This window comes from Brienomyrus brachyistius, unplaced genomic scaffold (assembly GCF_023856365.1).
Source record: "Brienomyrus brachyistius isolate T26 unplaced genomic scaffold, BBRACH_0.4 scaffold55, whole genome shotgun sequence".
NCBI classification, from domain to species: domain Eukaryota; kingdom Metazoa; phylum Chordata; class Actinopteri; order Osteoglossiformes; family Mormyridae; genus Brienomyrus; species Brienomyrus brachyistius.
In genome coordinates this window covers 1,564,012-1,578,296 of record NW_026042330.1, presented here as the reverse complement: position 1 = coordinate 1,578,296, position 14,285 = coordinate 1,564,012, and the positions used below count along the sequence as shown (strand labels likewise).

Below are 14,285 nucleotides of genomic sequence, written 5' to 3'. Positions count from 1 at the left end.
TGTCTCCTCGTCCCGTCCGTATCTGTAGAATTCTTTCACCTGGCTCCTGACTTTTGGCTTGTGTACTGACTACGATTTATGTCTCCTGTCTTGGCTTTGGTTACCGTGTCCTAGCAAATATCCGTAATCTGTAATCAGGGATCCACTTGCTTTGTGCTGTTGCCGCATAACAACTATGTGGTGCTGCTTCAAATGTGTGCAATCAATTCCAGTTCATCATCAACAGAAAGTATCTGCTAAATTAAAAAAAAACTATTCAAATACTGTTTGAGTTAATACATTAACAGAATATATTGTCTAAAACAGGTGTAAGTTGTTGCTAATTACAAACAAACAATAGAGAATGAGGCAACAAGGAACAGGTGAGGGTAATTAACAATTATATTGGACTCAAAAATCAAATGCTAGAAGGAACATGGCGTGACTACAAAACTACATAAAATCAGGGAAAACTAACAAACACACAAAAACAAGAACCAATACATAAATAATAAGAATGCAACTAAAAAAAAAGAAAAAAAAATTCAAAATGTCCAACAAAGTTGAGATTGCCTTTTGGTCAGCTTCAGATCCACAATGGTAAGGAAGCACAGCTCTCACCTGCACACTTCTCTTATTCAATCATGTGATGATCCATGGAGCAGGGGAACACGTCAGGAAGGGAAGAGAAAACTAAACTTAATGAAGTACAGGGAAAATGATGAGATGGCCAGCGACACCTGCTGGCCAAACTGGGAGATGAAGGACAAGAACAGGACAGTACAGAAACCTATCCTGACACAATTAAAATAAACATATACAGTAAGCCCTCGTGCATTCGCACTTTGCGATTCGCGGATTCACAGATTCGCAAAAATGTCATTGGAAATTAATTTGTTTGCATCCGTGATTTATTTGCACATCTGCAAAATCCTTGAAAAACCCCACAGAATTCTTTATGTTTAATTTTTAAGTAATTGGTAAGACAAATTTAGTTAATGAAGATTCTACTGTGTTTTTGGGGAAAGTTCAAGACATAAAATATAAATCAGTAAAAAAAATCCCTTGGCTTTCTTATGTAAATGTTACTTTTTATGTACATTACTATACTGTGCCTTTACAAGATGTGAATCTCATTAGCAAAGTTTATTCCCTTTGGAACTGTCATTACCTGTTCGTCGATCCTCCCATGTGCCATACTCCCTCATCTACCTCGTATGGAATCCCCGTGTGATCAGCTGTTTCAACTTGCTGTCATTAGTCCTGTGTATTTAAGTCTGCGTTTAAGTATATTTCCCAAGTCCAGTCATTAAAGTCATTTTGAGTTTCCCGCCTGTTCCGTTGTCCTGCTTGTGTTTATCTTTTGATTAAACCCTGTGTTCCCCAATTCCTTGCGTCCTGGCCCTCCTTCCCTGGTCCGTGCCCCGGAAATACGTGACAGGAACGCTAATGGCTACATAAATATTAGAAAATAGTTAATTTACTATTTTGTAATACTGAGTACACGTGAATGTAAATTTAACGCACAAAAATACATTTCTTGAAAGATGCTAATGTTTACATACATCGCAAATGCGTCCGGGATTTCCCTCTCGAGACGCATTTGCTATAAACACTGAAAGGGTTGGTTTTTAAAGATAATGTATTAAACTGATTTTTAAATTAAATTAAAGTGCTTGGGGAGCAAATTTAGGATTTAAACTATAGAAATAAGCACATATTACCATTTTTGGAGACTCTTCCAAACATCCGCGAATCCTCATTCGCGACAGGTTCTGGAACATAACCTCGCGAATGTCCAAGGTCTTTACTGTACTTCTAAATTGTTTCCTTCTTCTCCATGGAGTACACAGTGGGACACCATCTGTCATCATATGAATGTTAGGAAGATTTTTCTAAACGTCTAATCCTCACATAATCCTGTTGATGTGGCAGCATAACAGTCTTCACTTCCACCAGCAGGCCACTAGATGGAAACATAACGACTCTTCAAACTAGTTTGTCTCATGCCCCCAACTTGAGCATCTATCTGTAGTACAGACGCTCCTCTACTTACGAATGAAATACATTCCGAATGGTTGTTCATAATTTAAAATGTTCATAAGTCGTTGTTCAGCATCATTTTAAGGGTATACGCAAGCACAAAGAACTAGGATGCTGGGAGTACGCACGCTACGCTGCTGCGCGGCGGGAGTAGCGGCCAAAAGTCATAATTGGTCATAAAAGGCAGAATTGCTGAGCAGAAATAAAATTGATGTTGCGGACAGGAAACGGGAGCCCAATGAACATAATTTGGACTTACAATCCTCTTTGTTCGTATGTCTGAAAGTTGGTAAGTTGAAAGTTCGTAAGTAGAACAGCGTCTGTATATGAGACTAAATGTTGCGTTATGTAAATAGTAACTGGTAGGTGGCGCCAAGCTTTTGAGGTGTTATGTACCAGGTGGAGTCCCCCGGATGCAATAAAAAAGAACCTCTAGAGCTGGTGGAACCCGAAGACAATGTGTCGGCGTGACTCTGTGTATGCATGTGAAACTGTTTGCATGTAGACATTAGGGAATAACATAACACTATCACTTGAGGAAAGAGACTGTGACTGAAAGAAAAACTAACTACCTACTCATGTAACAGTCACTGGTTCAGTCCCAAAACATTGCTGAAATATGCTGGGAAGATTACATACAATGGGCAACTCTTATTTGCTGAAGCTGTGGAGTGTGTGTGTATGTATATGTGTAGTGGGGGGAGGATGGTGACTGCAAACCGAATGGCTATGGGAAGCAGAACGAGTCCAATAGGAGCTACTATATGATACAATAAAAAGATCTCCACTGACACTTTTTGACATGTCCTGCCCATACACCACCTATCCAGCCTTTGGATTCACAAGTTTCTGATTAAATCACCCATTAATCTGCAGTTTTGAACAACACCCATTGTTACAGCCTTACCCAAATTCACCCAGGAGGTGGGGTAACATCAAAAGATGCTATAAGTTGCCCAGCTCACTTGCTGGTTGTTAATGAAAAACAGGGCCTTGCAGTCTCATCATTCAGTCTGTTGTTATTTTCGTCAGTTGTTATATCACTAAGGAATCACAGAAACTGCGGCATATGATTGACTCAGACACCAATAACTTAACCTTCTGTGTCAGTATATCCTCCTAATGGTAATCTTGTGCCAAAATGTAAATAAAACACACCATTGTGCCCTGTTGTATGTGATGTTCAGTTTTACATACATATGTAGATATACATATGTAGATGTTGCACTGGGGCCATGGGGAAACGTTGTCTCATCACACTTTGTACATGTATAAAGTTGTCGATGACAATAAAGTAACCTTAACCTTAATATGAGTTGATATATAAGACAGATTTTTATTCAGCTAACATAACATAATTTTAACACAAATCAGATATGATACTGAATCTGAAAGTGCAATGTACTTTATTTCGTTCACTTATAATGACTTCAATAACTACGTAAATAATACCGAACTAAAGGATAACTATCCATCTATTTTCCAAACCACTTATCCTTCTAGGTCGTGGGGGGCCTGGAGCCTATCCCAGAAGCTATGGACACGAGGCTGAGAACAACGCAGAATGGGAGGCCAACCCATCATAGGGCACACTCATACACCATTCATACCTACGGACGATTTACTAATGCTAATTAGCCTCAGCATGTCTTTGGACTGTGGGGGGAAACCAGAGAAAACCCCACGATGACATGGGGAGAACATGCAAACTCCGCACACATGTAACTGAGGTGGAGACTCAAACCCTTGTCCCAGAGGTGTAAGGTAACAGTGCTAACCACTGCACCATCATGCTACTCCTAAACAATAACTAATTAATTTTAATGAATAAGTAGTGTTGGGGGTAGCTAACTGCAATTAGTGATGCCACTAAATTAACTAACTTCTCATTAATTTATCAGTAGCCCAGTTACTTCTAAAAAGCTTTTCCAGTAACTACATATTTTTTACAAATAATTATGTTGTGTTATCTACCCAGGGTCAGGTGTGCCTATGGTTTTGCAATCCGTTCCCACGGTTTAGCAATCTGTGCACACGGTTTACAAATGCGTTCCCATGGTTTAGTTTAGCAATCCATGGGCACAGTTTACAAATCAGGAACTTAGTTCTTGGGCCGTCTTGACTGGGAACTTTTGTGTGACGCTTTCCCACTGCACAATCAGAACTGTGACCTGTATGTTAAAAGGTTAAACTTAACACGTAATTTCATGTGAAACTACACCACCTCCCTAAATCAAAGAAGGATGAACAAGTCGCCAAGACACAACCACTTATTTATACAACCCACATGTTTGAGTAGTGCAGACACAAGAATGTAATAAAATATATACTAAATATAAAATACCAAAAAAACGTAAGACAAATCAATGACATAATACTGTGTGAGTGGTGCAGATGTGCAAAATAGTGTGCGACTTTGCAAACACGTGTGCACAGACTGTTAAACTGAAGGTATGGATTTTCTAAACCATGCATAGGGATTCCTAAACCGTGGGAACGGATAAGTAAAACCATGTCCATGGATTACGAATTTATTTCTCACCTGAACCAAGGCGGACTCCATACGTAGCAAAACGCTATATCAAAAATATCACAAGTTGTCATTGATTTATGACCTATGGGACTTAGGACTGGCCAACTTAACGACCAACTGAACAGGTATTACAGAAAATTCAGAACACCTCATACGGAAAATTAAGTTCCCAATGTTCCCCCTGTGGCGCACTGATTTAAAATCATGATGTCACCCTTTACGCCATATTTAGACGGTTTCTCAGTCTTTCTAATATCTTTCTATGAAAGGTAAACAAGCCATGTATGCAGAAACATCCATCCATCCATTTTCCAAACCGCTTATCCTACTGCGTCGCGGGGGATCCAGAGCCTATCCCGGAAGCAACAGGCACAAGGCAGGGAACAACCTTGGATGGGGGGCCAGCCCATCGCAGGGCACACTCACACACCATTCACTCTCACACGCACACCTGCAGGCAATTTAGCAACTCCAATTAGCCTCAGCATGTTTTTGGACTGTGGGGGGAAACTGGAGTACCCGGAGGAAACCATACGATGACATGGGGAGAACATGCAAACTCCACACACATGTAACTCAGGCGGAGACTCGAACCCGGTTCCCAAAGGTGTGAGGCAACAGTGCTAACCACTGCACCACCATGCCGCCCCCGTATGCAGAAACATTACTTTTATTTTCAATGTTTCTGTGTTTTTAAAGATAATTAAAATGATTTAAGGGGGAACCAAATCCTGAATTTCAGGAAATAATGTTTACTCCTCACATTTGGGTCTAGAAGTAAGAGGGATGGATGAAAATAATTCAGATACATTATTATATGTGCATAAACCAGTATTATCAGATCTGGGGTCCAGAGTTGCTTTATGTCTGTTTCAAGAGGGGAACCAAATATCCGGGATTTCAGGAAATAATTTTTCCCTGACATCTGGGCCAAGAAGTATCCAGGACCATAATTACATGTGTATGAATTAGCATTATCAGTTTTCGGTTCAAGAGTTACTGCTTGCATTCTTTAAGGGGATGAATAAATACCCTGAATTTCAGGAAATAATGTTTCCCTGTCATATTTGAGCAGAGAAGCGTGTGAGATGGCTGAAAGTCATTCAGGCACATGGCTACAGGTGCCTAAAGTAGTGTTATTGGTCCAGAGTTGCTGTGTGTCTGTTTTATTCTAGTCTTAATGTAGTAATGTTGCTCCTTCATATCTATGCACACACATATGGTTAATGGCCGAAAAAGTCATTCAGATACCTTTTTGCATGTAAAGAGATTTGTATCACCAATTTAAAGGGGTGCCCTGCAGTTTATGTATCTCTGTTAGCATAGGAAATCATGACTCACTATGTTTTAATAGAACAGGATTACTTTTTAATGGGTACAGAGACATCGCTGTCAGCTGCAGTTGATAAACTACAGTTAAGTTAGACTAAACAAAATTACATCGGTCGTCACGCATACTAATAGTACGTTCGTTTATGGTGCGTTCGATTATTTCTCTCCAAGTCGGAACTCGGATGAAAACGTCACGAGAAAACGTCACTTCCCGTCGGAAACACGCCTCTTCTATGACGTTGACTTCGGACGTGGTTCACATATGTTGTCATTTTGATCAAAGTATTTTCTTAATTTGTGTGGCGTCTATAATTTTGCAGTGTGTTTGGAGGTTCGTTATGAACTTGAATAATATGCTTTCTTGCTTTGCAGCGCGTTTTTCTATTATACGTGCGTTTCTTTATTTTGATTTCATTTGGATTTTTCGGCCACCCCCCCATTGCCAGCGATTTAAAGTTTCAGTTATCTTTAAAGAATAAACAAATAGACAAGCAATATTCTTGCATAAATGTTTGGGCTACCTCAGCACATTAAAGACAATAAAACAATTAAGACATTGGCTGTAGCTTAGCTACTTTTAACCGTAAGTACCATGTAGCTTGAAAGGCTACCATTTAAAAGTAGCTTCTCCAATACTTTGAATAGGGTGACTAATTAGTAAAATAATCCCTCATACCTGGATCCTGTCCTGTCCTTGCATTGTTTTGAAAATGTTGCTCACCATTCTGTGTATTTTGAATTTACCCAGGTTTAGCAGCATAGTAATCTGTGAATGAAAACTGGAGCATGACAATGTCCACAGCAAATGTTGTATAGCATTTATATGCCTGCCTTGCTATATACTGAGCAGGAGCTGTTAACACAGCCATCTTGCTTTTTTTGGATATGCTGAGTCTTTTGGATGCTTGTCAGCAGAGGCCACTGTGAAACCCTACATGCTTCTGTTGGAGGTTCTCAGTGGATGCATGCACACATTTATGCAGGTGGGTGTTAGCATAATATTGTGCTACAGGAGCAGCTGACAACAACACAGATGTTTGATGGATGGGAAGATAGGATATATGCTACACAAACTGCACATTCACAACCAAGGCTGGGCACTGGTATCCTGCTCACTCCTTTACCTATGAAAGTTATGCTCAGCTCCATCAATGAAAAACATTAGTGTATCATTAATTACGTATAGTCTTAGCCATGTCACTGAATAATAATGATCAAAATAATTATGATTATTAATTTAAAAAATATGAATATGAAATGACAGAAATACCGTGAAGCAATGAGTTAGAATAAGGATATTTATGAATAGGCTGATATGTTAAACTAAACAGAGACTGTAGTAGGGATAGATGTCACTGAGACCCAACCTTAGTATGTCAAGCAGATAATCCTGAATGTGTGGAGCTTGGAGATCAACACTTTCAAAAAAGAGCTGAGCAGTTACATGAGAAAAATCATGTGCTCTGGTACCTATTCTGGGTTTTTGCTTGAAACTCCGTGCTGTGGCAGTAAGAGACAAACTAGAGGATGGTAAAGGGACTGTTTTACACAGATCTCACACGAGTTAAGGAACCCTAGGGGTGCAAGGGTGGTTTTGGGTTCACAAGCAACATGGAACAGATGGACATCCATCACCCAGAGAACATGATTATCTCTCAACTGAATGGCTGAAAGAGAGCAGGATAGAGAGAGCAAAAACATAACCCTCAGTGAACCAATCTGTCCTGTACAAATCCTCCTCCTGATAAGTATGTGTTCAGTACCTCAGCACTTTATTCTATAGACGTGGCCAAAAGTTTCGAGAATAACACAAATTTAGATTTTCATTGAGTCTGCTGCCTCAGTTTTTATTATGGCAAATTGTATATACTCCAGAATATTATGAAGAGTGATCAGATGAATATACAATTAATTGCAAAGTCCTGCTTTCCACTGCAAAAGCCCATTTCCACTGCATTTCAGCCCTACAACAAAACCTGCTGACATCATTTCAGTGATTGTCACACATGTGAGAGTGTTGACTTGACAAGACTGGAGATCACTCTGTCATGCTGATTCAGTTAGAATTGCAGACTGGATGCTTTAAAGGGATGGTGGTGCTTGAAATCATTGTTCTTCCTCTATTAATCCTGGTTATCTGCCAGGAAACATGTGCAGTCATCATTGCTTTGCACAAAAAGGGCTTCACAAGCCAGGATATTGCTGCTAGTAATATTGCACCTAAATCAATTTATCAGATCATCAAGAACTTCAAGGAGAGAGCTTGACAGTTGTGAAGAAGGAGTTATGGCGCCCAAGAAAGTCCAGAAACCACCAGGATCATCTCCTAAAGTTGATTCAGCTGTGGGATCGGCGCACCACCAGTGCAGGGCTTGCTCAGGAATGGCAGCAGGCAGGTGAGTTCATCTGTACACACAGTTAGGTGAAGACTTTAGGAGGATGACCTGATGTCAAGAAGGCCAGCAAAGAAGCCACTTCTCTTCAAGAAAAACATCAGTGACCGACTAATATTCTGCAAAAGGTACAGGGATTGGACTGCTGAGGACTGGAGTAAAGTAATTTTCTCTGATGCATCACCTTTTTTGTTGTTTGGGGCATCCGGAAAAAAAGACTGTTTGGAGAAGAAAAGGTGAGCACTACCATCAGTCCTGTGTCATGCCAACAGTAAAGCATCCTGAGACCATTCATATGTAGGGTTGCATCTCAGCCAAGGGAGAGGGGTCACTCACAATTTTGCCTAAGAACACAGCTATGACTAAAGAATGGTACCAAAACATCCTCCAAGAGCAACTTCTCCCATCCATCCATGAAGCGAACAACGAACAATGCCTTTTCCAGCATAATGAAGCACCGTTCCATAAGTGCAAAAGTGTTAACTAAGTGGCTCGGGGAACAAAACGTTCACATTTTGGATCCATGGGTGAGAAACTCCCCAGACCTTAATCCCATAGAGAACTTGTGGCCAGTCCTCAAGAGGCAGGTGGACAAATGAAAACCCACAAATTCTGACAAACTCCAAGCATTGATTATGCAAGAATGAGCTGGTATCAGTCAGGATTTGGCCCAGAAGTCAATTGACAACATCCATCCATCCATTTTCCAAACCGCTTATCCTAGTGGGTCGCGGGGGGCCCGGAGCCTATCCTGAAAGCAATGGGCACGAGGCAGGGAACAACCCAAGATGGGGGGCCAGCCCATCGCAGGGCACACACACACCATTCACTCGCACATGCACACCTACGGGCAATTTAGCAACTCCAATTACCCTCAGCATGTTTTTGGACTGTGGGGGGAAACCGGAGTATCCGGAGGAAACTCCACGACGACATGGGGTGAACATGCAAACTCCACACACATCTGACCCAGGCGGAGACTCGAACCCGGGTCCCAGAGGTGTGAGGCAACAGTACTAACCACTGCACCACCTTGCTGCCCCCCGATTGACAGCATGTCAGAGTAAATTGCAGAGGACTTGAAAAAGAAGGGCTAACACTGCAAATATTGACCCTTTGAAAAACTTAATAAAAGCCTTTGAAACTTATGAAATGTTTGTAATTATACTTCAGTATGCCATAGAAACATCTGACAAAAAGACCTATAAACACTGAAGCAGCAAACTTTGTGAAAACCAATACTTGTGTCATTCTCAAAACTTTGGCCACAACTGCACTTTTGCTGATGGAGGTTTGATTCCAAAACAGTGAAGACTCAACAGTTTGGTTTCAGCCATTATACTCAGAAATCTCAGAAAAACAACCTCAAGAAATAATATAAGAGAGTAAAAATGTGGAGTGTCTCACGGGGAACTGGGAGGGCCATCTGCGGGTTCCCAAGGACCAGGTTGAGAACACTGGTCTAAATGGAAGCTGACTCTTACTCTGCCCCTCAGCTTTGCTCCACGCTGAAGGAGATAATCACTTCTCTTACTGTTTGCACACAGAACCAGGAAAAAAGACATGGCTACCAGTGTGTGTAATTGTGCCTATAAGCAAACTGATATAGTTTTCAGACATTATCGAAGTACTCAACACAAATGTGAAGTGCAAACCATCAAGATTACTTAGCAGACCATGAAATACCATACCAAGCACCACAGAATAGCTCTGTGATGGCTTTGAAGTTTTTACTGTTCTGCATCCCCCCCACTGTGCCAGTTTCCTCCTGGACTCCAAAGACATGCAGTTAGGCTAACGGACACCTCTGAACTGTGTCTGTGCCCTGCAGTGATGGACCTCATCTTTGCTGCCTGGCACATTATCCAAGTGACCCTGCTTAGCATATTATCCAGATATCGCTGACTGGCACGTCATCTAAGTGTCTTTGACCAGGATGAGAAGCTTGAAGATGGCTAGAAAATAGCTGTCATGAGTGGTTGCACTCATTCATTCATAACACAACACAAAACATTGTGATATTGAGCCCTTGCTAAGTAGATAATAACACATTCTCAGTAAAAGTGAGTAAAAGTGGACTTCTTTATCATGTGAGATAACGGACAACAGATTTAAGTAGTTTGAGGAATCAGAGTGTGGAGCCACCTACTTCCCTCCTTCCTTTCATCTTACTAGCCTTATGTCATGTGATTAACAGTGTCACCATGGCAGGGCAGCGATGGTGAAGCTGATCTTTACAATGCCCTTAAGATAATAATAGCAGCACCTACAACTCCCAGCTGATACATACTGTTCTCAGCGTGTAGCTGCTTAGTACCCTGTTAACATGCCATCAAGGTGATGCTGGGAGTCATTCAGCCAGTGATCCGATGCCAGTGGGACCCAGCGGATTACTGGCGCTCAATAATCCCCCAACTATAGCGGTGAGGACGCCCCCGGGCTAATAAATGCACCTCCCAAAACACGTGCCTGGTTTGATACAGTAAGATGAGTAGACAACCTTTTTTTGAGGATTTCAAGGCCATTTTCTCAAATTCATAGCCGCCACAGACCGAGTGAGTGTGCTGAGGCGGGGTAGCAGAAAACGAGCCCTGAACCTGCTTCCCTGTCTCACTCTGCGCCACCCCCCCACCCAGCCTCCCTGTCTATCCCTGCTTCCCTGTCCCACCCTGCCCCTCTCTTTCACCCTGACCCTGCCCCCCTCTCCCACCCTGACCCTGCCTCCCTGTTTCATCCTGCCCCCTCTCTCACCCTTCTCCTGCCTTCTTCTATCATGCTGCCTCCACATGCAGAGATAATTGCCTCCCTCTGGCCCATGCAGAGGTGCTACTCTCACTGTCAACAAAAAGGTATGTGCCTAGAGGAAAAACTGCAAAACAAAAAAAAAAAAGTCATGTTACCTAGAAATTCATGCTATTAAGAAATGGCAAGCAGATATTTTACATGCAAGTTTTCATAACTATCAGGATCAGTCACTGCCCTGCCCTCTTTTCATTATGCCTGTCAATTCCCTGTTTGGCCAGCTGGTGGCACTGGCCATCCTGTTCTGTGCTCCTCGTTTCCCATAGATAGCGCCCTAATGTGCTACCTTGTTCCCTGAGCTGCTGCATGGCTTAATGTGCTAAGTAGTTTGCTATGTCATCCAGGCTTCCATTCTGTTACAAGTTTGAGGCTGCTATTTAAACTAATATTGAAATAGCCAATTGGCTGAACAGCATCCAGACCTCTTAGAATCTTAAACACCTGGATCATGTCTCCCCTTAGTCTCCTTTGCTCGAGGCTAAACAGATTCAGCTCAGCTAACCTCTCCTCATAAGACATTCCTCTAGGACCAGGAATCATTCTCATAGCCCTATGTTGCACCTTTTCCAAGGCAGCAATGTCCTTTTTAAGGTATGGTGACCAAACCTGCACACAATATTCTAGGTGTGGTCTTACCAAGGAATTATATAATCGTAGCATCACTTCACTAAACAGATTCAGCTCAGCTAACCTCTCCTCATAAGACATTCCTCTAGGACCAGGAATCATTCTCATAGCCCTATGTTGCACCTTTTCCAAGGCAGCAATATCCTTCTTAAGGAATGGTGACCAAACCTGCACACAATATTCTAGGTGTGGTCTTACCAAGGAATTATATAATCGTAGCATCACCTCCCTTGACTTAAACTCCACATACCTAGAGATGCAACCCAACATTCTATTGGCCTTTTTTTATTGCTTCCCCATGCTGGTGAGAGTGGGACATGGAAGCATCAACATACACACCAAGATGTTTCTCGTAATCAGATACCTTTATTTCAGTGGAACCCATAAAATATCTGTACTTTATATTTATGCTCCCTGCATGGATTATCTTTATCTATTTTAAATTCCATCTGCCAGGTATCAGCCCAGTCGCTAATTAAATCCAGATCCCGTTGTAGCCTCTCCGCTGCTAGATCAGTATCTGCTACATCACCCACCTTGGTGTCGTCTGCAAACTTAACCAGTTTACTATATTTATTGGTGTCAATATCATTAATGTAATTTAGGAACAATAGCGGTCCTAAAATTGAACCCTGCAGTACCCCACTATGAACACAGGCCCACTGTGACATTGTGCCTCTAATTACAACTTGCTGCTTCCTGTCTGTTATCCAGTTTTCATTCCAAGCTGCTACAGTTCCTAAAGTCCCTGCAGCTTTGAGCTTAAGCAAGAGCCGTTTGTGGGGGACAACATCAAAGGCCTTCTGGAAATCTAAGTAGATCACATCCTAGGTGTAATTGTTTTCTCTTATAGCGTCCTCAAAGTAAATTCGTTAATTGGATCTACCTCTCCTAAATCCATGTTAGCTATCCCTCAGAATGTTATTTGCAGGTAATCTACCATTTTCACTTGGACTATAGCTTACCTTATTATTTATCCAGTAATGCTAGTCAAACTGATTAGTCTCTAGTTTGCTGGGTGACTTCTATCCCCTTTTTTGAATATGGGCATGATATTAGCATGCTTCCAATAAGAAGGTACCACACCCGGTTGGTTATTTTTATTATTATTGAGTGTAATTTGAAATATTTTTAATTATGTTTAAACATTTTGTTTTAAATTCTGAGGTACTAATCTATGCACTGCATATTTCAAAATAAAATACACTAAACAAAATTTAACACTGATTTCAAATGCAGGTAAAATTACAAAAAAATGTATACATCAGGTCACCAGACATTGGAATGCACAGACATACATGCATGCAAACACACACATGCACACAGAAGCATGATGATGTATACCATGCACACTTAGGAGTGATGATATTACGCCACAGTACATAGCCTCATGCCCATTTTACAGACTGGAAATGAATTTTCTCCCATGAAATTAAAGATGAATAATTAAATTGTGAAATCTGAATGCAGTGGGCTCTCATCAGCCTGCTGTCCTCACTCATGCTTCATGAGAGGGATCGGATGGAGGAGGACACAATGAAGAAATAAATGGCTAGAGGGGTTGCTTAGCTCTCAGCAATAAGACTCATCTCCCAGGTTATTCATTTCACACATGGACTTACACACCGCTTTTTCCATGCCACCGAGCCCATTGCCATGGCAAGAGATCTGCAGAAAATCGATAGCTGGTTCTGAAAGCAGCGTGCTTGGCTGGACCAGTGATAAAGGCGTGTACAGAGATATCGTCTCACATGCGTCATCCTTACTACTACTACCACTACAGGCATGAATTAATGAGCATCCGCTGCAGGCACTCGCAGCCTCGCTTGGGGGTCTCTGAGCAACTGAGAGGCAGCGGAGGTGTGTACGGGAGCCCTAGCTTAGTAAAAGGGTGGGGTGAGAGGGCTCACACTGATAGAAGAAGGAAGATGTACAGATACGCGGAACCTCAGGAACACAAGGGGCAGAGGACAACGTAGAATTAACAATGGCTAAACAACCTCAGGCATTGGAAATCCAGCCAGTCACAATCTGGCGTTCAGCTCATCACTCAGCAAAGGGCACTCCCCTGGAAACAACATCTCTGCTCCCTAATCACTAATTATCGCAACACACAGAGGTGGAATAACAGTGCTCCATTTTCACACCCCCCAGAGCAGCTTACTGAAGCAGACAGGCAGCACAGCTGTGCTACGCACACACTTATACATAGTACTGTTTTCCTCTGTGCCCCTTCCCCCCCCACTCACCTGGGCCATGTCTTCAGCGTGGCTGCGAGCGGCTCCAGATCCCAGGAGGCATGGCACCCCCCGCCCCCGTGCTGTACTCTCAGCCGCACCTCAGAGCCACCCAGGGACACTTGTGCACACTCTGCTGTGCTTTTCCCTGGACAGCATGACAGCGCTGTCACCCTGCCTTCCTGTGACCCTGCTTGCTGTTGATGTCCCCAGACCTCCCCCAACTTCGTACGTATCCAGCAAGTAGATAACGGAAATGCCAGTGTGGAGAAATCCAAAGAGAAGCTCCCCTCTCTCTAACACTCTCCCTCAGCCGCTCTCTGTAAGCTGGCTCAATTC

General features: G+C 42.2%; 1 protein-coding gene and 1 long non-coding RNA gene across 3 annotated transcripts in view; both read right to left on the bottom strand.

The window, feature by feature from the left end:
- LOC125724110 (rho GTPase-activating protein 23-like) overlaps nt 1–14,285 on the bottom strand; it is a 107,170-nt gene extending 92,885 nt beyond the window's left edge. Inside the window, exon 1 of the mRNA XM_049001057.1 lies at nt 13,959–14,285. Within this exon, the coding sequence (XP_048857014.1) occupies nt 13,959–13,967 (9 nt within the window). The 5' untranslated portion in view covers nt 13,968–14,285. The remainder of the gene's footprint in view (nt 1–13,958) is intronic.
- Nucleotides 373–11,767, bottom strand: LOC125724147 (uncharacterized). Of its 2 annotated transcripts, XR_007387176.1 has the most exons (4): nt 11,032–11,767; nt 1,704–1,843; nt 1,151–1,242; nt 373–612 (listed from the first exon to the last, which is right to left on the bottom strand). It is a non-coding gene; the product is annotated as an uncharacterized LOC125724147 (long non-coding RNA). The 2 variants fall into 2 exon arrangements; XR_007387175.1 differs by lacking the exon at nt 11,032–11,767 and having other exon boundaries at nt 1,704–2,084.